Raw genomic sequence first — 27,149 nt, 5'->3', positions numbered from 1 at the left:
CTCTGCATCCTTCCCTGCATTTGGTGGCCCCATGTGGAGAAGACTTTATGTTGCTTTCCGATGTTAAACTCCTTCTAATTATTGTCCATTAGTCCCAACTGAAAACTCAAGGTCGGGGTCAAACTGCCTCAAGCGTTCATGTCCAGAATAGAGCAGAAAATTTAATAGATAAACTGTGGATTCATCTGCAGTGATGTGGCAGAAAGAGCTGAACCTAACCGCAAAGCTCACAATTTGCATATGGATCATGACCAAGAGAAGCAGATCCTGGACACAGTCGGCTGAAATGAACTTGTTGATATGATGAATTGAAAATTAGGGGTGAACATTTCATGCACACTGTAACTGATTGTAAATAAGTATGTAATAACTTTGTCCCCCAAATTAAACCCTGCTTACTGCATCATAGAGCCTTGGGCCGGCCCTGGCTGCATGTATTTTTACCCTCCTATTTAGTTAAGTAATCACTGTGGACTCTAACCCCTACAGGCCTTGTCAAAGTTGCTTACATTCTTCCTCTTCCTCATTTTAATGTTTGAAAAAAATGTTCAAGGACAGACACTTTTGCTCATTTCCACACAAGGAAAATTGTAAGAAATCCTCAGTTTTTTTTTTTTACTTTAACTGTTAAAATGTTGCGGCTGATTAGTATAGTTAGTGACATGCGAAAACGTGGCACGTTTTGCTTTAACAACTGGTGCGTGGACAACAGCGTTGTTAACACAGATGTTCCATCATTGCACTTCTTAAAACATCACATTATGTGTGTTATCCAAACACTGGGAGCCCTTTAACCGTCTGCTTTAAGATGAAATGTCTTCTGAGGATGTTCTAACAGTTGACAGGCTGCTGATAAACAGCTTATAGCCTCGGAAGCTATGATATTCAATTTGAATAATGAAAGGACTCTTCACTGGGCGGCAGAATTCACTTTGACAAGTAGATATGAAATAGGGAAGGCTCTGAGGTCTTTTTGAATGCTGCTTTAGCCCCCTGTCATTCACAGCTGCTTAAAGATCTCTGCAGACCAGAGTAAGGGTGCCAGGGAAGAGGAATGGGAGGACAGAGGGGTAACTGCAGTTGTGTGTGACTTATTGTCATAAATTGCCTTTCTGCTACTTCTCATGTCCCACATGCGAGGAATGCTGCAGCTTGACTGATATAATCATCCGCTGCACCGTAAACACTAGAGTCTGATAAATGAAGGCCCCCGTGTTGTAAAAGGAGTTGGAGCTATTACGGTCCTCCAAGTGTGCATACACAGAGCATGTCCGTATTAGTATTCAAGTCGGCCTCTGTGTTTCAGACACCCCTCGGACAGATCTGTCCGCCTCAGTCTGCTGCGCGCAGATCCCACCTCCCATAGCTGAGTCTCTCTGCAGTCTGTGTGCCACTGTCGCCGCCTCCAGCTCTAACTGCCCACCCTGCACCTTCCCACCCTCGTTAATGAGAATTAATGGCCAGTGTGAACGTGCGTGAGGTGGCTCTTGAGCGTGATTCTGACAAGGCTGCCTCAGCTGACCTGTCACACAATGGCGACGGGGCACAGGAGCGGAGCACGGCACTGCACTCAGGCCATAATTACAGCACTGACAATCCTGTCAGACATTTCACATAATCACTTCGCCCCCCTGAGAAAACAGACTGTCCCATTGTTGCCCACAGCTTAATCAGGGCCGTGTAAACATGGCTTTGGTTTGTAGCCTCTGCTTTCCAGCTATGGTTTGTGTCCATCCTGCTTTAATGGGGATCATTTAGGAAATAGTTTTTCAGGCACAGCGGGAACATGACTGAGCAGGTTGAGCGTTTTACCTGCAGCAGACACGTTTTAACATTCATCAAAACAAGCTGCAAGGCCCGTTGAGCTAAATTTAGGGTTCACATTCCATCTTAAAAAGTCAATGAATGTGTGGAATACAAAACTCTATTTCTAATCTGAGGAAATATGATCGTATCTGAAGTAGGTGTGAGCAAGAGCACTGTTTATGTTGGTTATTATTCAAAACTCCATCCAAGTTCTGTATTAAAATTAGTAAAGTTGATAAATCAATTTTATGGACTAATCAAATTTTTGGTTTTTGACTATGCATTTTTTGGACAATCTGGATTTTTTTCATCAATGCACTCCTTGGATTTCCATAAATCAGTGATGTCAGCATGCACAGGGTGGCCATCTTGTTTGACAAATATACTTTCCAGTTTAAATTTGTTTGAATATAGTTGTACTGCAATAGAGACATTTAAATGATTATGCAACCAACTGTGTCTGTTTCAAAGAAAGAACTACATGAACTGAACTGGTCACATCATATCTATTCTTCTGAAGCTTTTTAAATTATGACTATATTTTTGTAATTAAACCAAAATTCTTGTAGCCTTGCTCTGATACTGTGTCGTACAACTCAAGTAGGCATGATTGAAATAAAAGCCACTTTTTGAAAATATTTTCTGTCATTTTTAATTTATTTTTTAGAAAGGAAAGCGAGGGGAAAAATCAATTAAAAGCAAATCTGGTATGAAAAAAATCTGGGATTTTATTTTAAAGTTACATCACCCAGCACTGATTTAAATCTTTAACACAATAGAAATATCTGATATAAATTCAAGTTGGACTGTGGAATTTTGGAAATGTATATGGGCCCTTCAAAAGTATTTGTGTCGATATAATTCTGCGCGACCTGTCTCTGCTTTTCACTTTAAAAACAGTCACGTCCATAAGCCAATTGCAGTGCAGTTATGCAAATCAAAATCCCATGACACTACGACACTGAGAGAGAGAGTGGTGTGGGAGGCAGGGAGGACTCCTCTCTGCGCTGCCCCTGTAATGAGATTGATGTCGAGCTGTCTATCAGTGTGGGAACCAGGCAGGAACAAAGCCCGACCTGCAGGGACCCAGCAAATAACTGGCGCTCTCACAGGGGAAGAGGAGCCTAGGATTTAGTTAGGATTCACCTCTTTGTGTCAAGGCTAACTCTATTACTTTTCTGTCTCTTTCTGGCTCATCTGGCTCCCTTTCTCCACTCTCTCTTATAGTCCAATAGAATTTATTTCCTGTCTTCTGTGAAGTTGCCTCATATGATCAACACCTTGCATCACAAGGGAAACTTACTATGAAGTTTACAGGGAAAACAAAACAGATTCATCTCACGATTGAATTGTTTACCACTCGTAACTGGCAGGGACGGCGTATTATTTTAGTCTTTTAAGAATCAATTGTTATATTTTTCTAGTCCACAAAGGAGCAAAACTATGCATACAATTTGGATCGCAAAAGGTGACAGTTTGGCTTAGATGGTTTAAAGTTAAATACTGTGGGAGTATTTCAGTCAAATGAGAAACCCAAACACACATCAGGCATTAGGAAACACATTTCCTAATGCCTGAGACAGGCTAAAATTAAATGTATGGAATGACTTCTAACTTAATCCAGTTGAACCAAAAACCTAACATATTTTTAAACTTATTTTGACCCTATATTGATTAGACAAAATCAATAGTAAATTAACCGTCAACAATAAATGCAAACTTATACAGCTTGTTCTAGTTTGTGGAGCTTTTCGAAGTTGATTGTTGCTCAATCATTTCATATTATAAAAGACTGGTTCAAATTTGTCTTTAAGCAGTAGGTCCACTGTGGCTCGTCTTGCAATCGAAAGGTTGTGGGTTCGATTTCAGCTGTCCCCACATATTGACGTGTCCCTCGGCAAGGCACTTAACCCCAAGTTGCCTTCCAATTTGCATATTGATGTTTAAATGTTTGGATGTTTACTGGCTTTATAAAAGATTTGATTGAGCTTGCATTAAAACTGAGGGTTCTTTGATTGTTTGTATAATTACTATCAGTGAGCGATATTCTGTCAGGCAGGTCGTCGGTGCTTGAATGCAATCATGAAGAAGACAGATGGCAGATTAAAGAGAAGCTCATCATTTTACAGAAACATTCTGTAGCCATTTGCTCTTTTACGAGAACCTATTTTTATGAGAATCTCATTGTAAACTGACTTTACAAAAAGATTACCTGGTGCACATATACAGTATACTATATGAACTTTAATTTAGAACTAAATTTGCATCAAATTTCTAGAAGTGTCTGCTGGTGTTTTTGAGGCACAACAAAAACTTTGTTTGTATTTTATTTCACAAATACATCTAGAAAGAAAAACTTGTTTTGGATCCTCAGCAAATCCAGCAATAATATTGAAGTATAAACATTTGCAAAATGAAAACTCTACAAATATGTAAGTATTAGGGTTGTGCTTGAATCTTGCAGTCTTGCTAAATATTAACACATTCATTAATGACAGGTGAGTGTGTCACAGTCAGGTGTAAAGAGCAATTTCTAAATCCCATTTTATTATTTCGGCCTTATTCTTAGCATCCTGTGTTTACATGGTGTATGGGAAAGACAACACCTTTCAAACTGAGAGAATTTAGACCTCTGGTTGTTCTTGGCGCATATTTCTAAGATGAAATCCTACACTAGGTGAAAACAAATAAGGAAAGATGTGGCTCCCAGAACCAGTTGGAGACAGTGGAAAAACCTGTGTTGAAAGTTAGGTCTACATGTTGGGGAATGTCAAATGTGATACTATATATGAGTTGTTTGTAGGTCTATAAAAAAGCTGTGTCTTAAAGATCAACAAGAATTCTGATATGATTTTATGTTCTACATGATTTGTTTGCTCGTGATACAGGCCACAGCTTTTAATAAAATCCTTCACTGTTCAACTAAATGTCGGCCAATCAGTACATGAACCATGCGTGCAGTAAATGTGTGAAGTGATTCTCTGGTTATAATTTCTGGAATGCTAAAAGGAGAAATGGATAAGGCATTAATGTGTTTTGCAGTTACGCAAAAATACAGGTTTGACTTGCAAAACAACAACAGTTTATGTCGTCATTTAGTAAACAATTAAAATGTGTGGTTAAAGATGAGCTTGAAACAAAACGGGAAACTGGTCTCCCTCCTAACTGCTGTGAGTGTGTTGTTGGGATCAAATTCCTTTCCACCTTTTGCATTCTCTACTTACTATCTCTGTTTTCCATTTTTCCATATATCTCCACAGAAGAGGAGCCTGCTACAGGGTTGCGTGGTTTCACTCGGGATCCATCTCAGCTGCAGGGTTCCATCTTGCAGACATCACTTAAAAAAAGCCCGCTGGGATTTGGGTTCACTATCATCGGAGGAGACCGACCGGATGAGTTCCTTCAAGTCAAAAACGTCCTTCCTGATGGGCCTGCAGCACATGACAACAAGATTGCCCCAGGTAACTTTCCTCAGAGCAATGATAGTGTTCTCTGAATTCTGGACACCAACTGTTTAGCAGTCAGAGGTCAGACTGATCTAAAGAGCCTTCCAAAAGGTTCAGTTCTTGGTGAACTGTTTAGACTTTGAAATATTTTATCCACTCAACACAAAGTAGCATATAATTGTAAAGTGGAACAAAAAGATTCATGGTTTTCACAATTTCTTTTTATAAATAAAGATGTGAAAAAGTGTGGATTTGTATTCAAACCTCCTTTCTTGAATCATAGAACCACTTTTCACTGCAATTAAGTCTGCTAAGGTGCATTCGCATCAGGTTTGCAAATCTAGACATGGTGGTCTTTGCCCATTTTTTATTGCAGAACAACTCAAGCTTAGTCAGATTATGTAGAGTCTCTTTGGACATCAGTTTTAAAACACTGTCTAAGATTCTTATTTGGATTTAGATTTGGACTTTAACTAGGCCATTCTAAAACATGAATAGTGTTATCTAAGCCTTTCCATTGTAGCTCTGACTGCGTGTTTAGGAATGTTGTTCCCCACTTCGATGATGCGGTCAGGGTAATTTAAGCTTTCCGTCTTGCATAATGTTTTTCATGCTTTCCAAAAAGCTCAGTTGTCTGACCAGATCACTACTCTGTCAAATAAAACACTTTGAAAACACTGTTTGTGTTGGAAAATGTGTCTAAGGAGACTGTAGTGACACAAAAAAATAACAGATACAATAAGTCCCAAATTATGTGCATTTGACTTGTACACTGTTTTCTTGACCTTTTATATATGGTATAGGCAACCATTTGTAAAGAAAGTAGATCATGGATACTTCACACTGAGTATCACATTGCTTAATCACATAAGGCAGTGTTATGATCAGTAATAAAAATAAGAAGTCATCAATAAAACAGACGTCTAGTTTATAGTTTACGGTCAGAGTTTATATCCAAGCATAAATTGCAGTTTTAATTGGCCTGTCTTATGTAAGTTGAAGGGTGAGCGCTACATGAAGCCATTCAGGAATCTTTCAAGTAAAAGGCGTTGCAATGGGGTAGTACAAAAATGCAGGGATTTTCACCTTTTCATTTGTCTGTGGACATTGTGATCACATGTAGGGCGACTGAATTAATTTGAATAACTGTTGTGCAAAAAAAGCCTTAGGATTCATATAACACTAATATTGATCGCCACACAAGCACCGCTGCTGAGAATCAACGAGAAAGTGGAACAGAGAGAGTAATTATTTTCACTGTCTCATTTCCCTCGAGGGAGGGAGGGGTAATTGACTGTACCAAAAGATGAATGTAATTAATTTCATTGGGTTTTAACAGCGAGCATTCGACTGGAACAACTTCCCCTTGCATCTTAACACTATGGACCTGCTATATTTATTCATGCCAGGATGTGCAGTGTTGGAGCTCTCGGAGAATGTTTATTCCACTTGCCTTTTGGGATGTTTTTAGGTAAAACACTGTAGTACCATATAATGAGTCAGAGCCACCATGTTAGTTTATGGAGTTCATTTAAGGAGTGCAACTTTAGCTGTGTTTGCTTGGGGAAGGTATTGATTGTGTAGGTGGGATGGATCTTCTTCTGGGCTTTTAGCCAGCTGGCCAGTCAGCGGTTCAGCTGTTTGGCAGGACAAGAGCTCCAGCTTTTACAGGGAGATGAAGGTGGAAAAGAATGAGCATGTCATTTATCTTGTTCTGTTTTACACCTTCCTACTTCCTGTTGCCATAATAAAATTATGTACAAATACATACTGTTGATTGGTAAAACATTTATGTAATGTAGCAACATATTTGGAAAGTGGAAGGAAAATTTAAATTATTCTCAATAAAATTCTGGAAATTGTGGAGTCACTTCTGTGAAAACCCACCTTTTGCTATGATTACAGTTACAGCTATTTTGGGTCTTGTCTTCCAACTTTGCACATCTAGAAACATAAAAATATCTATTGTTGTTGATTATTGTTTGTGCAATATCTCTTGAACAAGCCTTTTCTAGCATTCCACACTAAAAAATAAGCAATAAAAATATGTATGACTCGTGCTGATATTGCATTGGGTCAACTTCTGTACTTTCCAATGCTCAAAACTGCAATATTGTTATCGTATCAGATGTGAAAAAGTTGGACACCTACAATGCCAACAAAATACATTGAAGTTTGTAGTTTACTAGTGAAATATAGATGTGATTGTATTTGCTCTGTATTTAATTTAGCCATTTTTCACTTTTGAGAATGTTAAAGCATTTTCAACAGCTGTAGTTTTATGAAATCTCTTTGTTCTTCCTCGAGGTGACGTCATTGTGGACATTAACGGGGCTTGTGTGCTGGGGAAGACTCACGCTGACGTGGTTCAGATGTTTCAGTCCATCCCAATCAACCAGTATGTGGACCTGGTCTTGTGTCGGGGTTACCCTCTGCCAGAGGACTCTAACAGCAGCGAAGATGCATCAACCTCACTCAGCGCCTCAAAAGAAGCTTCCCCTTCCCCATCCTCCTCCAATCCCCAGGAGCCCCATTTCACAGTCCCGGATGGAGGACACCTCTCACGCCAGAGTGCTGCCGTACCGGCCCTAAGCAACGGCGGACGCCACCATCACCAGCCTCACCCACAGCAACAGCAGCACCTTCCTTTCGCCCACAACCAGGAGGGCCCAGACCCCACCCTGTTACAGCCGGAGCTAGTGAGCGTACCCTTGGTGAAAGGGCCAGGGGGGTTCGGTTTTGCCATCGCAGACTGCCCCTTGGGGCAGAAGGTCAAGATGATCCTGGACGCCCAGTGGTGCCGTGGTTTGCTAAAGGGCGACGTAATCAAGGAGATCAACAGGCAGAACGTCCAAACGCTGAGCCACGCTCAGGTAGTGGACATCCTCAAAGACCTTCCGGTGGGCAGCGAGGTCAACGTGTTGGTGCTTAGAGGAGGTGAGTGGCTGTAAACATTTGGAAATCTGGCTCAAGTTAAGTTTATGTGTAAAGGCAGTTCAAAGCGCTTTCACTTCATTCATATAAATATCTAGCCTGGACATTGCTTTTCTGCCCATTTCCGCTTGATTCAAATCCAACTTCACATCTCAGTGTAGACTTTCACCCATTGACCTGGATTTCTCCAGTAGAATTGCAACCGGGTCAATGAGCGAACAGAAGAAGTTGTGAATGATCACGTCAATCTTCTATACTGTTTCAGAATTGTAGTCTGTCTGTAGTTGTAAGCAATGGCAGCGGAGAACGTGAACAAAGCCATTCAGACCATGTTGATCACACTTAAAAATATTGAATTAACATCAACAGCCATCTTGCTTGGCTCAGCACTTCTGTCTTGGTTGTTGATATTACAGTGTAGGCAATTTCCGGTTACATACATCATGAACAAACATTAGCGGTTGGGCAAAATGTAAAACTTTGATAGAGTCCACACTTCCAGGAAGCAATTGTTTCTCTATAGCGAGAGTTCAGACCCTCTATATGAAACACAGCGTGGAACAAGGGGCTGGTTTTTACCTGGCTAAAAAACATACAGTCAACAATTATGAAATAAACAATAAATGATGCAGTTTGTCAAATACCATCATCAAAATCTTCAAGCAAATATACATAAAATATGTTTATTATTGTTCCGCTTACTACTGATCAAAGACAACACTAAAAAGGCGGGTTTTTGTCTTTATTTAAAAGAACTCAATGTTTTGGCAGTTTTCTGGAAGATGGTTCCAGAGCTGTGGTGTGTAGAAGGTAAATGCTGTTTCTCAGTATTTGGTTCTGTTTCTGGGATGCAGATACAAGGTTGATACAAAAACAACAGATCTAATGTATTTTGGTGCTAAGCCAGTAGACTCAGGTGGTAAGTTGCTAGCACCACAGCTGTGACACGCTGTGAAATCTTTCTGAATGTTAATCTACAAGTATTATGTTCAGACAGTGCACAGGTGTTAAAGCCTGGAGGCAAGGTGACAGTTTATTCCAATTCTTCTGAAATCCTTTTAATCCCCTTGCATATTTCTATCCTGCTTTGTGCTTTTGACTCACTTTTTTTTTTGCCATCAAAAAGAAAAAACAATATACAAAATTCCCAGACTGCTTTCAAAATTAATTCCCGAGGAGACGCTGACATTATCCTTCCTGTTGTCTGAGATCTATCAACTGTAGAGGAGATGAAAGTTCCTGTACTGTGTACAATGTTTTAATTTATAAGTGACAGGACGGATTGTGTGCTTCCTGTCTTGCTTGAATACACGGACTCTCCCAATGTTTAATAAAGCAATTTCACGCTCTGGCCAACGCCAGCTCTGCATCATCCACTGTGCACCTTCCCAAACGGGGAGGAAGTGGAGCTCGGTCACATGGGAGAGAGCTGTGTTCGGAAGAGATGGCAGCTTCACTGAACCACTTGCTGCCATGAGAGAAAGAAAGAGAGTAGGCAGGAGACTCAGAGCGTGGTGGGTAATCACCGCCTGTCTTCTTGCTTCATGCTTTCCCTGATTTGAAGGGCTTGTTCCTTTTTTTGCCTTTGCTGCAGTGCAGTATAGCCCAGATTCAGGAGATCAGCGTTGCACCCACATATCAGATGCGCTGAGCCGGGTTCTGCTCTACGCTCCCGGGGGTTTGTCGTGTATCTGCATTAATCGCACACGTGCATATGCTGCATGTGTGAGTGTGTGTGTCACAGCTTTACGAAAGCATAGGATCACAGCTTTCCGGAAATCAAAGATGAAATGCTGCTGAGGTTTCTCAGAAGACCCCCAAAGGCTTGGATTAGGACTTTCTTCAATTTCAACCAGCAGTCAGAATTGCAGATGATGGAAAGTAAATAAGGGAAATTGTGAAGATTTTCATAATGAAATTAAGCTACAGTGCCTTGTAAAAGTATTCACACCCTTTCACACAAAAGTCAGTGTTCATTGAGATTTTATGTGATGGACCAATACAAAGTAAGGAATAAATATGGAGTTCAAGAAAAATAATAGAAAGTTTTACTCTTTCCTATTTCAAAAACATCTCAAGCTCAGTGAGATTTGACACAGAACATCTCTGACCATTTATTTTCAAGTTGATTTTCACTTGAACTAATATCTGAACTTTGACTGGGCCATTCTGACACATGAATAGAATTTGGTTTTAGCCATCCAATTGTAGCGCTGTCTGTGTGTTTAGGTCCACTGTCCTGCTAAAAGGTTGACCTCTGGCCCATTTGCTTATTTTTTGCAGCCTCTATCTGTTTATTTGCTCCCGTATTTAACTCCATTCATTTTTTTTATCAACTTTACCAGCATCTCTGTCCTTGCTACAGAAAAATGTTTTTCTATTTATACTTTATTCCATCGAGCATAAAAACATTTAAACTTTATGTCTTTGATAATATAAATACAGCTCTGGAAAAAATTAGGAGCCCATTGCACTGAACCCCATTGAAAACCTCCTGGTTATTCCACCAAATATTGATTCCTGAACTCTTCCTGAGTTAAAACATTAGTGTTGTTTTTTCTAAATGAATATGAACTTGTTTTCTTTGCATTATTTGAGGTCTGAAAGCACTGCATCTTTTTTGTTATTTTAACCATTTCTCATTTTCTGCAAAATAAATGCTAAATTTTTGCTTGAAATTTCATGGAATAAAAGAACAATGTTCATTTTATTCCAACAAATACCTATTAAAGGTCAAATGAGAGGAACTGTTAATTTTAAGTGGTCTCTTAATTTATTTCCAGAGTTGTATATTATTAATACCATAAACTTGTTTTAATAAACATACAGTTGTATGTTTTAATACAACATACTGAACATTTTAATACATTTATTTGTGGTGGAACAAAAATGCAGATGTGCAGACCGAAGGAAACAGATGGAGAATTAACATACATTAATTAGCTTATTGAACAAAGGAACAAACAGGCGCTGCGGAGGCAGGAAATCCAAATTAGTCCAAGCATGAATCCACACCTGAATAGTTCAAACAAAGTAAATGAACTGGGTGGGGATAAACAGCCAAGGAAAGCATCTGGTGGACCAAATGAGGAACAATGAAGACAGTAGATCAGGGGTGGGCACTCCTGGTCCTCGAGGGCCGGTGTCCTGCAACTTTTAGATGCATCTCTACTTCAACACACCTGAGTCAAATAATGAGGTCGTTAACAGGACTCTGGAGAACTTGACTGCACTTAGGAGGAGATTCAGCTGTTGGATTCAGGTGTGTTGGACCAGGGAGACAGCTAAGAGTTGCAGGACACCGGCCCTCGAGGACCAGGAGTGCCCACCCCTGCAGTAGATAGACTTCCAAGGAAATATTACAATATCTATAAATGGAAAAAAATGTGAAGCACCACTCAGAAAGACTACTGATCAAATGCAAACCACACTCTGGGATGAGTTTTGTGAAAAACCGGACAGCTTCAGCGCCTCTGGGTTGCATTTGCAGCAACAGGTGGCTGGTTTCACCCAGAGAGGGGTGGATGTTTTCCCAGGGCTCCAGGTCTTCTTTGGCCCTGCTCTTATAATTACACATCAAACATCAGTAATACTTGAGCCTACTGCCCCCTGGTGGTAATAGTACGCATTGTTTTCCACACCCTTCCCATTTCAAACTTGAGAGAAGCGGAGAGGAAAGTACTGAAAACATATCTAGTAAAGGTGAGAACAGAGAAATGGGATAAATCCACAAAACCTATAACTAAGATTTTTATGATTCTCACCTTTTGTCATCGGTATATATTTCATAATGTTTTAGCTATGTTTTCTTAAGGATTTAACCTTCACTTTCACCTCTCTGCCGACAGGTCAAACTTCTCCTGTGAAATCACTCAAACCTGTAAGTAAAACTCTTTTTATCAGTTTTCTTATAAAAGATGATGTAATAGAAAACCCATTTTCTGTTTAATTACAAAATAGAAACCATTATTTTTTTCTGGTTTACTTTTATCTCTGCCTCCCACATGCAATGCTGCATTATTCAGGCAACCTGCATTATCCAGGTTATTTCTGGAGCTGTGTGTGGGTAAACACACATGCTCCATGCAATCAGCAACTTAACATCATCCTGTGCTTGGGTGTTGTAAGATAATATGCCTCGTTCAACAGCTTGTCACTGTGCTGCTCCTCTGTGCTGCGCTTTGAAAATAGAGAGGAGATGAGGCAGAAACAGGCTTACTCACTCTGCTTTGTTGGTGAAATGCAGTATCATTCTGCTCGGATGTACTATTTGAGGGATTTTTTTTTTTTTTTGGTAACGAAATCCATCCTAAATTTATTTTCATCCTGGTTGTTTTAGACTTGAATCACTTAGATAAATGATCTGTTGTTGCTTTTGTTACACACAGTAACCGTATATGTTCCAAGTGATCTGAAAATGTGCCACAACTAATGGATGTTTCACCCACCTGAGGACATGCACATCTGTTTACCCTTTCCTCCTGTTGTGTGTAGCAGGAGAGAGCTAGCATGCCCCACGCTACGTCCCAGCACAGCCTCCACCATCCTCCGCACGCCGTCTCCCACCAACTGCCCCACCCAGCCTCGCAGCCCGTCGTGCAGCTGCAGCAGCGGCAGGAGATGGCGAACAGCACAGAGACCCTCAGTCAGCCGGAGGTGCTCTCCAACGCGCTCCCTGTGTCTACCAACACCCTGCGGTCGTCTTCTCCTAAACCGGACCCGTCTGAGCTCTACCTCAAGTCCAAAGCTATGCTAGACAGCAAGCGTAAGGTTTTTTTTTTTTCAGCTCTACTTGAGCATCTCTCTAATCAGCTTTGCAATATATTTCATTGGTTGGATATGTGAGATTGATCCAAACCCACTTGGAAGTTACAAAAGTCTCTTCTGGAGATTTAAAATTGCTTTGACATTCAAGTATTAGATAAAGATTTGCAAATTCAGTATAGCAATCTCCAGTTTTGTACTTTGACCTGCCAATACCAATTTCACCTTTAAATTGACTTTTATGAGCTTTACATCATGTTATAATCTTATTCCCTCATTGAAACACACCTGGAGTGTTGCTTTGATTCTTTCATGCATGTTTGAGAAATCCTTGAATCTTTCATTCAGCTGTGCCTGAATCATCTTAAAGAGACAGAAGCCCAATTTCAAGGCGCTAACTAGGAAGTCCATATCTGAGTTCAGTTATGTGACCAGGATGCCACCATTCAGAGGTTTCCAAGCACGCACCACTGGGAGTAAACCCCAGGGGAAATCAAGATAAACTACATATCCCTTCAAGCCCTGGAACCCCCTGGGAATCCTAAGAGAAAGCTGGAGAGTGCAGCTTGGAACAGGAAACCTACGTTTCCCCCAGGACTTATTAGTTCCACGATCTGATCTCAGATAAGACAAAGAAGATATATGGATATTTAGTCTGAAATGTAGACTAAAAATTCTACTGACAGACAATAAATTATGTGCTATTACATTTGAAAAAGAAATATTTACATAAACACATTTTCCTGAAGGTTGATTTTCTTGTAGTGTGATTTCTTGATTTGTGTGACTTTTCCAAATGAATCATTTTTGACCAGGGTGAAAACTTTCCATCTCTTCTTATTTCTTTCCTGTCTTCAGCACCTAATGCCAAGGATCTGGATGTGTTTATCAAACGGAACCAAGAGTCAGGCTTTGGCTTCAGAGTTCTGGGTGGCGAGGGGCCAGATCAACCGGTGAGTTGCACAAATTATGTGGGATGATAGTAAGTTTCCAAAAACAAAAACAAAATAGACTATCAGTTAATATAAACTCCTTATAATCACATCAACAGGTTGATGTGCTCTTTCAAGCACAGATCATTTCGATTTCTTCTTCAGGTGTACATCGGCGCCATTGTTCCACTCGGTGCAGCCGAGAAGGACGGCCGTTTGCGAGCCGGAGACGAGTTGCTGTGTATAGACGGCGTTCCCGTTAAGGGCAAGTCGCACAAACAAGTGCTGGAACTGATGACCAACGCCGCGAGGAATGGCCAAGTCATGCTGACCGTCCGCCGGAAGCTGACACACACAGGTAGGTCTGCTGTGTATAATCAGCTCTGCATTCCTCCGAGGGCACTCGCAGCACAGTTCCTTCATCTCCTCATTTGCCTCAGATCAGCATGCTAGAGGAGAACCTCGGGGAAAAAGCTTTGATGTGGGATTTGCTCAGTAATCCTTTAAATTTGCTCTGGGTGACTTCCCTGTTGGAAAAAAAAATTGGAATAAATGAAGTTTGATTAAAACGATGACTTTCTGCTTTGAAGGCACTTTCTCTACCTCTTGAAAGAAGATTTAATTTGATTTCATTAAAGATATTAAAACTATTTTACAAAAAGGTTGAAATAAGATGGTCGCTTTGTTGCTACATTAAAAAGCTGAGCTGATTTACACCTCAAAGTACTTTCTGAAAGTGTTTTTGCAGTAGCTCATACCTCCTGCTGAAATAAGGCCGTTTTAAACCCGCAAATAGCCACTTTATCCTTAGCAGGAGCACTTTTTCTAATGACTGTGCAGAAAATAAGCATCTGTCATGAGGACTCTCTGCTTTTATTGCTGGGTTTTAGAAAGATGAATAGGCTGGTTAAAGATCACGAAGCAAACATTCAACAAAAAGGGACTGACTCACATTCTTTTTTTCACATATCAATGTCTTTAGATTTGTTCTCTGTTCAAGAGAAGCAATAAATCTCCTGAGCGCCAAAAGCACATATTTAACACCTACATAAGTTTGTAAAATATATCAATATATGTGATATTAAAAAGAAAACTGAATATAATACATATATTAATATTTCTTTTGAAAAATATGAGACGATTAGAAAATAAAATGAGAAAATATATAATTCTATTTCATTTGACTATTTCATACGCCTGTGTTGCTGTATATCAATAATTTATTTTAGAGAATGTGTGACCAAAACAATCAGTTACTAATTTTCTCTCATTTTTACGTACATTTATTTATTACAATTTTATTTTATTTTAAATACCATACAGCCAATTACTCATTGACGGGATGGCCCTGATGTTCTGTTAAACCGGTCTGTACGGACTAGCCTGTAGTCAAAACACAAACATTGTCTTGTTTGTGTTTTGTCATTCTTCAGAGGCTGACGAAGAGGAAGAGAGCAGCCAGCAGCCTCAGCAGGTGGCGTCGGCTCTGGTCAACAGCTCTCCCAAAGTGCCTCGCGTTGAGGCGCCAAACGCCGTCCAGCCTGCTCAGCTCCCCAGACCAGAGAGCTTTGATGTTACCCTGCAGCGGAAAGACAATGAAGGCTTTGGTTTTGTTATCCTCACATCAAAGAACAAACCCCCACCTGGAGGTGTGGAGCAAACACAAACACGACACATGCATGATTTTTGTTTTCCTAGATCAGATTTTAGAATTGATGCAAATCAGCACAGCAATGGGTCAGGATATGCTTGAGGGTTTCAAGAATTTACTTCAAGTTTCGTATTATAGCAGCAGTTTACAACAACATTAAGAGCCAAAAATCCAATTTAGCCCCATCTATACAGACTCTAAGTTCAAATTCTGTTTGTTTCAAATGCATTCATTTCAATGTACATTATTAATAACTCTGTTTGCGGCTTTGTACAGAAAAGAAGCACAGACGCAGTGATTCTGTAGTGCTGTCTTTAGGAAATTTATGACTATACATAATTAATGGCAGCAATATATCAATCAGAAGTTTTGTCTAGAAAAGAGAAACAGCTGATAATGAAATCACTGAGCCGGGAATACTTTCTATGGGAAAGAAAAACGATTAATTGTGATTAATCAATTGTCGAATAATTAACTAATTCAGTAATTGATTAATCGTTAATTGAAGTATACAGACTCCACCAAACTCAATTTTCTGAAAGAACATAATTATCAGAGCAATAATTAAGGCAAGACTTTACAAAAAATATGTACATTTTGCATTTAAGTTAAAAAAAACCCACCTTTGTTTGTAAATATGTTCATCCCAGAACTCTTTTAGTGGCATAGTTCTACCTGGACCTAATTGAAAATCCTTTTAAAAATCTTTTATCAAATTATTAATCATTTAAACCAAAAAATAATCATCAAATTACCCCTACCTGGCATTAATGTTAAGTTGAGTAGAAACGGATGAAATTTTCACATGGTAGAGTAAGACGTTTTTTTGTTTTGTTTTTTTTTAGCTGCAGTTGCATTCTTTGCTACAAATGATCAACTGTATACTGAAGGCACATACAGTTGAACATTTGCCTAAAATGCAAATGTTATTGCATTCTAGCCAATCAATTTTTTATTTTCTTATTTAAAAAAGGAATTGATTCATTTCCTTTTTTGCATCTTTTATTTATAATATCGTATAAAAATGTTTAAGTGATTAAATGAAAAATCTGCAGAATATGTCAAATTTCTATGATTAATTGATTTACCATCTGAATAATTGATAGAATAACAAATTACTAAAATAATTATTAGTTGCAGCCTTAATACATGATAATTACTCAGAAATGACTCTATTAATGATTCCATTCAGAAAAGAGAACCAGAGGTAATGGCAGTAGTAGTTCTATCCGTGATGCATAAAAGAGAGTTAAACACAGAAGCACTGGGACAGAGATGATGCAAAGTAAATGACAATAAAAGTTTTGTCAGTCACGCATTCCAGAAAAGAAACAGCTTATCGCAGCATCACTGGGCTTACCTTCGACTGCAAACGTCATAACGAATAGTGCATTCGATGAACAGGCTGCCTAATTTGACTTCTTCTGAAAGGGATGCGTTTGTGGCTCGATTTCAATAAACTTCATTCCAATAAACACAGCCTTGTTATTACAGCGCTAGAACCACAGCTGACTTCATTAGTTTTTTTGTGGAACTCTTAAAACACAGAGAAAAAAGCTCTTTAGCTTTATTGAAATATCAGACATTGCTGTTCTGTGACATATTTTATTGTAAGCAAACTATTCCTTTGGATGTAGAATCAGGATGCGTACCACTGAATCACTGCTATAGAAACATGCTAAAAGTCAGAGTTTTTCCTTTCATCTTTTTTTATGACAGTCATACCGCACAAAATCGGTCGTATTATCGAGGGGAGCCCCACAGACCGCATAGGTCGCATGAAGGTGGGGGACCGTATATCTGCTGTCAACGGCCAGTCCATCATGGAGCTGTCGCACAACGACATCGTTCAGCTCATAAAAGATGCCGGAAACACAGTCACGCTGACTGTCGTCCCTGAAGAAGGTAATCAGGCGTCACTCTGGCTTCTGTCCGGCTAATTGGGAGGGTGTCCCTTCTTCTTTCTTTTTCTAATGGGCTAACAGGACTGTCGATGCTTTCTCTGTCCTTACAGACGGCGCTCCTCCATCTGGAACAAATTCAGTAAAGCACAGTCCTTCAGTCCAACATAGAGCCATGGGCCAACAGCCTTCCAGTCATCTAGACAGGTATAGTAACACACAGCGATATGCAATAGGTTAAGTCGGCTTGAACAGAAAAATATTTCAAAAAAAATCTCCAAAGTGCTTATAATTTTTATAAAATTTTCTAGTAGATTTTAAATATGTCATGTTTTTTCTTTGATTTTGAGTTTGGCCATCGCTAATTGCTAAAAATGTCATCAACTCTAAAATTAAACCATAAAGTTCCTGTAAAGTGGATTAAACCCAGCCATTTTCTAATTTTTAGACAAATTAAGCAAGGATTGAATCTTTTGTGCTGTAGTTCAGAGGAACAGTCCAGTTTGGAAAGCCAAGAAAACAGAATGCTGCTGAGTAAGACAGAGGAATAAAAAGTCCCAGTTGACTGTCTTAAAGCTTCTGGAAGACATGGCGTTCTGTTTGTCGCTGTCGTGCCGTTTGTCTTGTGTCCTCACCAAGCATTTAAACAAGCCCCAAGTCCAGACAGTGGAAGAGATCAAATACAGCTGTTCCTTAAAGGAGCACAGTGGATAGAGAACAAAATATTTCAGATTTTTGTTTAACATGAGGAGAGTTCTCTGACCAACACTGTTCCTAAACATAAGATATCTTTAGTATACTTTCTGGAAAAGTATGGAATTTTATTCAAGTATTGTCCAAGTCGGGATACGTATAGGCATAGAAAAATATTAGTCTTTTTTAAGACTTATTCTTCATTCCCTTGTCTCAAAGTTCCATCTATTCATTAGTCCACCTATTCACTTGTCCATCCTTAGAAATGTCTGGCAGACGTTCTTAGTCACATGTTGTACTATATTGTAAAATAGTACAAATAATTTATTTCAAATGGCACTTAAAATCCAAAATGAGTTGCTGCTGGCCACGCCCCTCAATACAATGTTTACATTTGCATGTGAAAATGGCAGCAAACAGATGGCACAGTTTTTCAACCATACATCTTTGAAAAGCATTAGTAAAACCTTGTGTACAACCAACAAGAATGCAGTAAGTGGTTTCTGGATGGTATGTCAGCAACAAAGCCATTTTCTAGCAGCCATTGGAGATTTTCTAGCAGCCATTGTACAGCGCATACAGCAGTACAAACAGCTGACCAAACGTGCTGGAGCTCCACTTGTGTTGCTAGGTAACGGATAGCAATTGTGACTTAGCAATTGGAAGGTTTTTGAAATGACTAATTTTGCAGGCACCATAAAACATGAAATTATTGCCAAAAAAACAGCTGGGAGTTTTTTTAAGCACTTTGGCTGTTTTTGGAAGCAGTTGAGACAAAACTGGAAGTATAAAGAATTTGTAATATTTTTGCATAAAAATTAAAACATAATTTTGTAAAACTATGTTTTCATAATAAAACAGAAGAGTGAGCTTTAATCTGGTTTAATGTCAGACAGAGAAAAACGATTATGCTTGTTTTTATACATCTCATTCCAAATGTAAATGTATTATTTTGACAGTTTGGTGTTTTGTGACCTACATCTTGTTTTAAGCACCTTGGGGCTAATTAAGATGGCTTACCTTCACTGCAGAACGTTTTGTAAACTCAAGCAAAGGTGTTGTTTTTAGACATCCAATTAAAGGTTCTAAAGAAGCTCCCAGACTTCTGTTCATCTGTTTCCTGCTTCTTTATCTTTCATATTTCTATGTAAAAGATGCTTCATAGAAATCATCTCTCTCACAACATGCCACTGTGTTTGAATCAGAGAAATTTGTACACCCACATGAGACACTAGACGGTCCACTGCCGGTTCTTCCACGTGAAATCACAAATTACCTCCCAAAGTCACAACTCTCGTCTGTTTCTGCACTGCCATGGGGCTCATTATCATCTCCTGTGGTCTGCACACATCTTGTTACCAAAGAGCACAGAGAATCCCCCAGTGGTCACTCCTTGGACAGAGAGGAAGCAAACAGGGAAGGATTAATGAACAGGCTTTCTTTCTTTTTGAACTTTCTTCAAACAAGATTACCTGTGCGAGAATCCTCAATCCTTTCTCAGTGGTTTCATTTGGACTTTGCATTAACCCCTTTTTTAATTACCAGAGCATGCCTTGGCTTTGGCTCAGATATGAGCAGCGGCTGTCGGCTTCAGCTTGGCAGTCGGAAGTGAGCAAACTCTTCTCAGCACAGAGAATTTCTCAGCTCTTCAGATGGTGTGTCAACGCAGCAAAGTTCCCACAAAGGCATTGTAATGAGCTCTTCAAAGCATTAAAGCGTGCCGCTGTTATCTGTCACGGAAATGTAAAAGCAACACAGCTCTTTGAAGGATTTATAGTTCTCAGTACATGCTGTAATGAAAGCAACAGAGAGAGGCTACACTGCTGTAATCACAACGTGGAAGTGTGTAGATATTAACACCACTTCTTGTTTTAATCTAGTCTTCTAGTATTTCTTCTGTTTTGTGTCTCATTATAACATGTTTGCTGTCTTCTCTGTGGTAGGGCCGCGGAGTCTGAGATGAGGAACTCTCTTCAACCGAACGAGATGGGAGCAATCGCCACATCTGGACCCAAACAGGTAAAACTAGAGCTAGGATTGCACCTATTCAGCTTTGTTGCAAGGTTCCTGAGGTAACAAAGCTCACTTCCTTGGGTTGGAACTACAGGGCTGCTTTGTGGTGGAGCTGGAGCGCAGTCAGAGGGGCTTCGGCTTCAGTCTGAGAGGAGGAAAGGAGTACAACATGGGCCTGTACATCCTGCGCCTGGCCGAGGAGGGGCCTGCTCTTAAAGATGGACGGATACATGTGAGTTGGTTTAATAATGTCTCTCTGACATCCTGATAAACCAGGTGATACCACAAGCTGATCCTAATAAACAACACACTGACATCCATCCTTTTGTATATGCATTCATCAAGCCATTTTCCATCCATCCATCCATTCATATGGCCAGCCATTCATCAGTCATCTATTTGTCTATCCATCTATCCATCCATTCACGAGTAAATCCATCTCCATCCATCCAGCCATTTTCCATCCACTATCCATCCATCAATCCGTCCATCCATCTATCTATCCATCATCATAAACTTGTGGTTATAGTGACATCATGGGAAGTATGCTTGTAAACTGAAACTATTGTAATTTCAGGTTGGGGATCAGATTGTGGAGATCAATGGCGAGGCCACTCAGGGCATCACACACACTCGGGCCATCGAGCTGATCCAGGCAGGGGGCAACAAGGTTCACCTGCTGCTCCGACCCGGCCAAGGCCTCGTCCCAGATCACAGTGAGTCACAGCATCCATCCGCCTGCACACACATCAGATCAACAGCATATTAACCAGGCATACATTAGAGCGATATGGTTGGCAGGGAGGTGCATCCTGATTCACATGCATGAGTTTCAGGCTTCTCTTTAACCTTTCTCTCTTGCCATTCTCATCTAAAACTTCTAACTCAGTCTGCCTGTTGTGCTGTTTATCCTCCTTGCTTTCTCCCTGTTTCCTCTCTGGCACGGCTGTCTGTTTCTACCTTTTTATCTCTTCCTCCAATAGGTTCCAACTCTTCTTCCACCCTGTGCTTCTACATGAAACCAGAACATCACTAAAGGCCTCACTGCTTTTCTCGGTCTGTCTCTAATAAACTTGGTAAAACTTTTTGCCTCTAATTTTCTCTCAGATTTCAAGTGCTGTATTGACATCCCTTGAATGTTTCTAAGTGTCAGTGTGATTTTGTGTGATAGACTTGCAAAGGAAAATGATACACAGTTTTTAATATTTCAACGATCTAAAAATCTGAAATGTGTGGCGTACATATGTATTCACGCTCTTTTACTCTGATACAACCGTTGGTTTCATTAAAGTGTCCTGTGCAGCAGAGTAGCACTGAATTGTTGCCAAGGAGAAGCGCAACATTACAGCTCACAAGCTGTAATGCTCCACTTGTGAAAAAAAGTAATAATAATACTACAACAAAATTAAATCCACTGCGAACAAATTCTGCCAGAAGTTAGCTGGTTAATACAAAGAGCTCCCCTGAATAAAAGCCAGCTATTCTCTGAAGGCCTCAGAAGTTTGTTTGAATGAACAGCATTGTGAAAGTAAAGGAACACAACAGACAGGTCAGGGTCATCTGTGAAGAAGTTTAAACCAGTGTTAGGTGATAAAATGACATTTTATGCTTTGAATATAAAAAAATGCAAACCTGATTAATCACCTGATTAATCACCTAACCTGTCAGTATGGTGACTCTGGAAGAGTTGCACAGATCCATTCTGGATCCATTGTCCAATCCAATGTCCAAAGGAAAAATATATTAAAGTTAGTGGTTATAACATGAACAAATGTGAACATGTCAGGAGGTATAAATACATTTGCAAAGCACTATATGTATGTGTGTCCACAATGCCACTGAACACACCATGTCCTCTTTTGTAAAAGAAAAAAACTGTGGAAAAGTTCTTAATCTGTTATTGATCAAAGAGTGACAGGTGATAACAGGATCTGTGTGCATTCACTGGCATCAGCCTTTTAATTTCAATGACAAAAAGAAGAAATAATTCGTATGAGTTGCTGCTCCGAGAAATCCAAAAAGCTCATTTCAGTGCCGGTAGATCCATCGCTCTGCTTTATTTATTTATTTTTTTTGTTCCTCTCTTGAATTTTTCTGCCGCCTATATCAGCTCAGAGCCACGGCTGTGCGCTTCTTATCAGCTCGGTGGAAAATTGAAACGTCAGTCCCAGTTGAACCCTAGCACCCTTCCAGCTGATGCATATCTGAAGCTAGGCCAATATTTAGATGGAGATTGCAAAGGCTTATTGCAGAAAGTGTGATGCTGCTTCTAATGAATAATGTTTTTATTTGTCTTAATTTTTGTTGACTTTGCAGCACATGAAGAGGTTTTAGTTTTTACATGATGTTTGAAATCCTGCGTAGTGTCAGAGTGGCTCTCAAAAGTTTAGACACCCCTAGAAAAATGCTTACGTTTTTATATATCCAAAGAGACAATGGAACTTTTTCCACCTTAAATGGTATTTAATTTATTCAGTTCTGCTATATGTGATTGCTTATGATTGCAAAACCTTAAGCTAACAAGTTGTTAAATCAAAAGCAGCACCCAGACTCTGTTGGTAGAACCTTATTAGCTTTCAACATCTTGATTTGGTAATATTTGACCTCACTCTCTTGCAAAAAATCTGTAAGATTATGGAGACGTCTCTCTTATAGTGACCCAACAAATTCAATTCTGGATTTGTCTGGGCCACTCCAAACCTTTTTTTCTTCAGGTGAAGCTTTCTATTGTTGATTTTGGGTGCTTGCTTGTATTCACTGCGATGTTTAAAAGTAAAATCTTACCTAATTGTCAGATTCCTAAAGGTTTTGGGCCAAATCTCATTCATTCATTTAGTTCCAGCTAAAGAAAGCAACTACCATCACCGTGTTTCTTGTTATTTTCTAGATTATTGCAGAGGTTTTTGTTTTTTGTTTGAATTGTATGGAATAAATGTCACCTTTTAACGTTGGAAAATGTTTTGAGATCATTTGAAATGGTGTCTAAACCACTGAAATCCAGTGGATGCTTAGCAGAAATGTTTTTCAATATCTGTTATTGTTATATTTGTTATATCTGTTATATTTTTTTCCAGGTACAAAAGACAAAGTAACCATTCCAACGACAAGCTTTCCCAGACTCTCTGCATCCGATGACCAGTCATCTCCAGCTTCCCCGTCCTCTAACTCAGGATGGTCACCATCTTCCTCCAAAGTATTTGCCCCTGATGAGCCATCAGCCGGGGATTACAGAGTGCCTGGTTTCCCCGGTGCTGGACAAGAGCATGGTAGACAAGCTAACCGATCAAGAGGACAGCAGGTCCCTACTCACAATCATAGGCGTTCTACTAGCCCTAGAAAAACTGGGCAGAGCGACTACAAATCTGGCAGTCCCAGGAAAGTAACAGAAGGTCAAATGGACAATGTGGAGCATTCTCAGAGCCCCCAAAAAACACTGGAGGACATGAGCAAGGAAAGAAAAACTCCTGGGCAGCGAGACCAGCGCTCCTCTAGTCCAAGGAAGGGCCCCAAGAGGGAGCATGATCCTGTCCTGCATTCAAGGAACCCAGAAGACCCTCAGAGCCCCAGACGCCCAGCTGGACAACAGCCGGCGGGGGAAGTGAGAGACTGGAGACATAAGGGGGAGGATGCAACTTACCGGCAGGAGAGAGGGGCTGCAGAGAGTGGAGACAAAAGCTGGGGGGCCGACGATCATCACAAGAAGGGAAAGCGAGCTGAGAAAGAGGCAATGGCGCAGAAATCCCACAGGGAGAGGGCAGGGTCGGACGCCGACCCTGCCACTGCCAGCCAAAGGGGTGGAAGAGAGAAAGCCGAAAAGGAATATCCAGAGGCCAAGTATCAGGGGCCGGCCGAGCAAGCAAACAGAAGGGACCCTAGAGGTTCCAGCAGTAGCATCCAGGATCCCAACTGCAACGGGACCAGCACCAGCAAGAAGGCTCCCATCACCCCCGGCCCGTGGAAAGTTCCCAGCTCAGCCAAGATCCAGTCCCACGTGGACTCCACATATGCAGACATCTGAAATCTCTCCAGGGCTGGATGAAGACGAAGCTCGGCCTACGAGAACTGAACACGGGTCGGAAAGATCGGCTCAAAATATAACCAGCAACATACCTTCTCATTTATACGTACGTCTCGTCGTTTTTTTTTTCTCACCCAGTTTGCCTCAGATTGTTTGCACCAACCTGCTGATCTCTGACATAAAACAAGTATTTGTACTTGACTCTGCTGCACGGCCACGTCAGATGAGTTGTGAGCAGGGTCTTTGGAAGGAAATCTATTCTGTGCCAATCAGAGACTCTGGTTAAATGGAAGCTGCTCCTGATAGCACTCACTGTGAATCAGTTTGGAGGAGTCCAAATGAAGTGCTCACCCTGTCTACCCGAGCCACATGAAGGAATCTGTGTTTTTTGTGTGTGTTTACTTTTGAAGGATTACAAGCATACTCAAGCACTCACAGCTTTTAAACCGAGCAGGATTTATTCACTGTTATAGTCCCAAAAGGGACCTTAGTTTTCTTCAAATGATCTAATTAGACAAACTTTTTTTTTCTTTTCATTTTGAGAAGCCGATGAAAGCTGTGATTTGTGTGACTGCATCCGAACATGTGAAGTTATAAATCCCATGTTGGTGGGAGGACCACTATGAAGCTTTATATGCATCAATGAGCAGACCAGATACTTGTGGTTATAGATCTAATGTTTTTTTGGTTTTTTTGTACTTGTGTTGTGAAAATAATGTGAGAATTAAAGCAAACAGGATAGTCTACACACGCGTCCATGTCGAGTGCACTTAGGTGGAGGCCGAACATGTAGATACACATCATTGCTTAAACAAATCCCCATTTTAAAAGCCTCAGACTTTACATGATATCTCACGGTCTATAAGCAGCGTCATCCATCATGTTGTTCACTGTTAGCAGCACTGTGCCGATGTGTGTTTTATTTATTCCTTTAGGATCTAATGTACTTCATCTGAAAAATTTTAATATTTAGCAAAGTGATTACTCAAATATTGAACATATTTAGGATAAATAAATTAGCAGAGCCTTGCAACTGGTAAAAGTGCAAACTTTCCTTTTTTAATTTGCATAAAACATTTTGATATCTATTTGTATTATAAATAGAGGCACAAAAAACATCAACCCTAGTTCAAATGTTTGATATATAATGCCAGATGCATGCATTGGCACTCCTGGTAAAGATGTCCAAAAAGCCATGAAATCTTTGAATATTGTATTGCAGAGGTATCATTTCAGACCAATATTTTAAAAACGTACATCCCTTGTTAAGATAATTATCTTTACGATTATATAAATAATAATTATGATGTTCTGTCCAATTTCTTTGGAAGAGAAATTGGCCTACAGCATACATATCCTCCACCATGCTAAACAGTGAGTTTTTTTGTTTGTTTTTTTACATATTTTTACACTTTATTTTACAGGAAACACACCTGAAGTGTTAGCTGCCAAAAAGTTTAACCTTACTCTTATCTGAGCAAGAGTTTACTCTTTGCTGCAGTGCTTCAAGGATAACCTTTGCATACCAACTTCCCTGCCATCCTCCTCACTGTGAGTAGGAAATTTGCTTTTGTCCAAGAAAAGTGACTCTGTCTTTACACCACTAGGAAACTAAAAATTGTGAATTATTAAAATGTTTCTATGTACACAGACCAACTTAAAAAAAACAACCTCTGCTTACATATATCTTTAAACTAATTGTAAGGGTACACATAACTATTATTTTGTTAGATAAAATGTTTTTCTTCACAAAATAGATGTCCTAAAAATTTATGTTTCTTCTTCAATTGTCTTATTAAGATTGTTCCACTGCAATAAAAACAAACTTATTTTAAGGCTTTTTACACATCTTTTACCAATGCTGCCAATCTTTGTGACTGGTGCTGTATTTTACTGTATATTAAACTCAAAGTGTAAATCTTAACATGTATTTCCAACATGGTTGTCAAGGTTGTTTTATACACAAAACCAGACCCTTAAAAGATTCGAACTAATCTTCAGTTTTGACATGAAAGCTGCTTGTTTGTGATTGCAGATACATCTACATAATGTGAAAACTTCTGCTCTGATTCTTTGGTAGTCTAATGGGAGGTTCTGATCAAAATGGGATTTAGTCTGGTGTTAAACGATGTAAAAATTACGAAAGCATTGACTACAACAACTGTGCTCCACCAACAAGAAAGAAAATGTAGCGTTTTGGTATTCCTACTGTGGACTAGAGTGACATCTAGTGCTCCAACCTCTGCTCTGCACAAACAAGTCATAGCTTTAACCCCAACCCTCATCCCCCTACCTGCATATGAAGACGCAACATATGTTTGTCTGTGAGGCCGCTGAATAATTTATTGTCTGTTTTCACGTTGATATGATGGGCTACTGTCATTTTTACTGTTCATATCTTTACCATGTCTGATGCTGTGGCCTTGCATTGCTCCAACATATATAAAAGTCATAGTTTTGACATCATTGTAGTTGTAAATGTTTATAAATTGTACAGCACCTGTATAAAAAAAATGCCTTCATGAAGAAAAAAAAATCTATGTAAATTGTTCCATTATTTTTTTAAGGGAGATGAGAGGAAATGTTATGCAATGGGTGAAAAAATAAATAAATAAACTGATCATGGCATACTGTTCATGCACTGATAAATAAAGGTTTACGGATTAAATATAACAGAGTTCAAGTATTTCATTCTGTCTCATACCAGGCAATGTTAGTAAAAACGTTTACAGCATACACATCCAATTTCAATTTCACAATCTTCAACACCAACAGACATTGTACCGCAGAATACAGAAGATGACATTTGAAAAGACAGAAGACTACAGAAAAGACAGGTATGCTGATGACTAAACAAACCTTTCACTTATTTTGAACATGTCCTTGCGGACACATTGACTTTCTTTACTATAATTAACCCATTTTGTGCTCCGTGGAAAATCACAGTATAATTCTGAAATGTACATTCTTTTTCAGTTTGGGGTAACCACA

General features: G+C 39.7%; 1 protein-coding gene across 4 annotated transcripts in view; it reads left to right on the top strand.

The window, feature by feature from the left end:
- LOC102235697 (membrane-associated guanylate kinase, WW and PDZ domain-containing protein 3-like) overlaps positions 1-26,831 on the top strand; it is a 134,242-nt gene extending 107,411 nt beyond the window's left edge. The window contains exons 9-22 of one of the 4 annotated variants that reach the window (XM_023335790.1): positions 5,067-5,267; positions 7,560-8,189; positions 12,035-12,066; positions 12,681-12,951; positions 13,809-13,903; positions 14,048-14,240; positions 15,316-15,531; positions 17,253-17,438; positions 17,548-17,641; positions 20,071-20,146; positions 20,235-20,372; positions 20,718-20,856; positions 21,124-21,196; positions 23,215-23,296. In XM_023335790.1, the coding sequence (XP_023191558.1) occupies positions 5,067-5,267; positions 7,560-8,189; positions 12,035-12,066; positions 12,681-12,951; positions 13,809-13,903; positions 14,048-14,240; positions 15,316-15,531; positions 17,253-17,438; positions 17,548-17,641; positions 20,071-20,146; positions 20,235-20,372; positions 20,718-20,856; positions 21,124-21,176 (2,324 nt within the window). In that variant the 3' untranslated portion in view covers positions 21,177-21,196; positions 23,215-23,296. Of the gene's footprint in view, positions 1-5,066; positions 5,268-7,559; positions 8,190-12,034; positions 12,067-12,680; positions 12,952-13,808; positions 13,904-14,047; positions 14,241-15,315; positions 15,532-17,252; positions 17,439-17,547; positions 17,642-20,070; positions 20,147-20,234; positions 20,373-20,717; positions 20,857-21,123; positions 21,217-23,214 lie in introns of all 4 variants that reach the window. The other 3 variants (XM_023335786.1, XM_023335774.1, XM_023335778.1) reach the window with 3 other exon arrangements.
- The last annotated feature ends 318 nt before the right edge of the window (positions 26,832-27,149 follow it).

Source organism: Xiphophorus maculatus, chromosome 1, assembly GCF_002775205.1.
Source record: "Xiphophorus maculatus strain JP 163 A chromosome 1, X_maculatus-5.0-male, whole genome shotgun sequence".
NCBI classification, from domain to species: Eukaryota; Metazoa; Chordata; class Actinopteri; order Cyprinodontiformes; family Poeciliidae; genus Xiphophorus; species Xiphophorus maculatus.
This window is presented reverse-complemented; position numbering and strand designations above follow the sequence as displayed.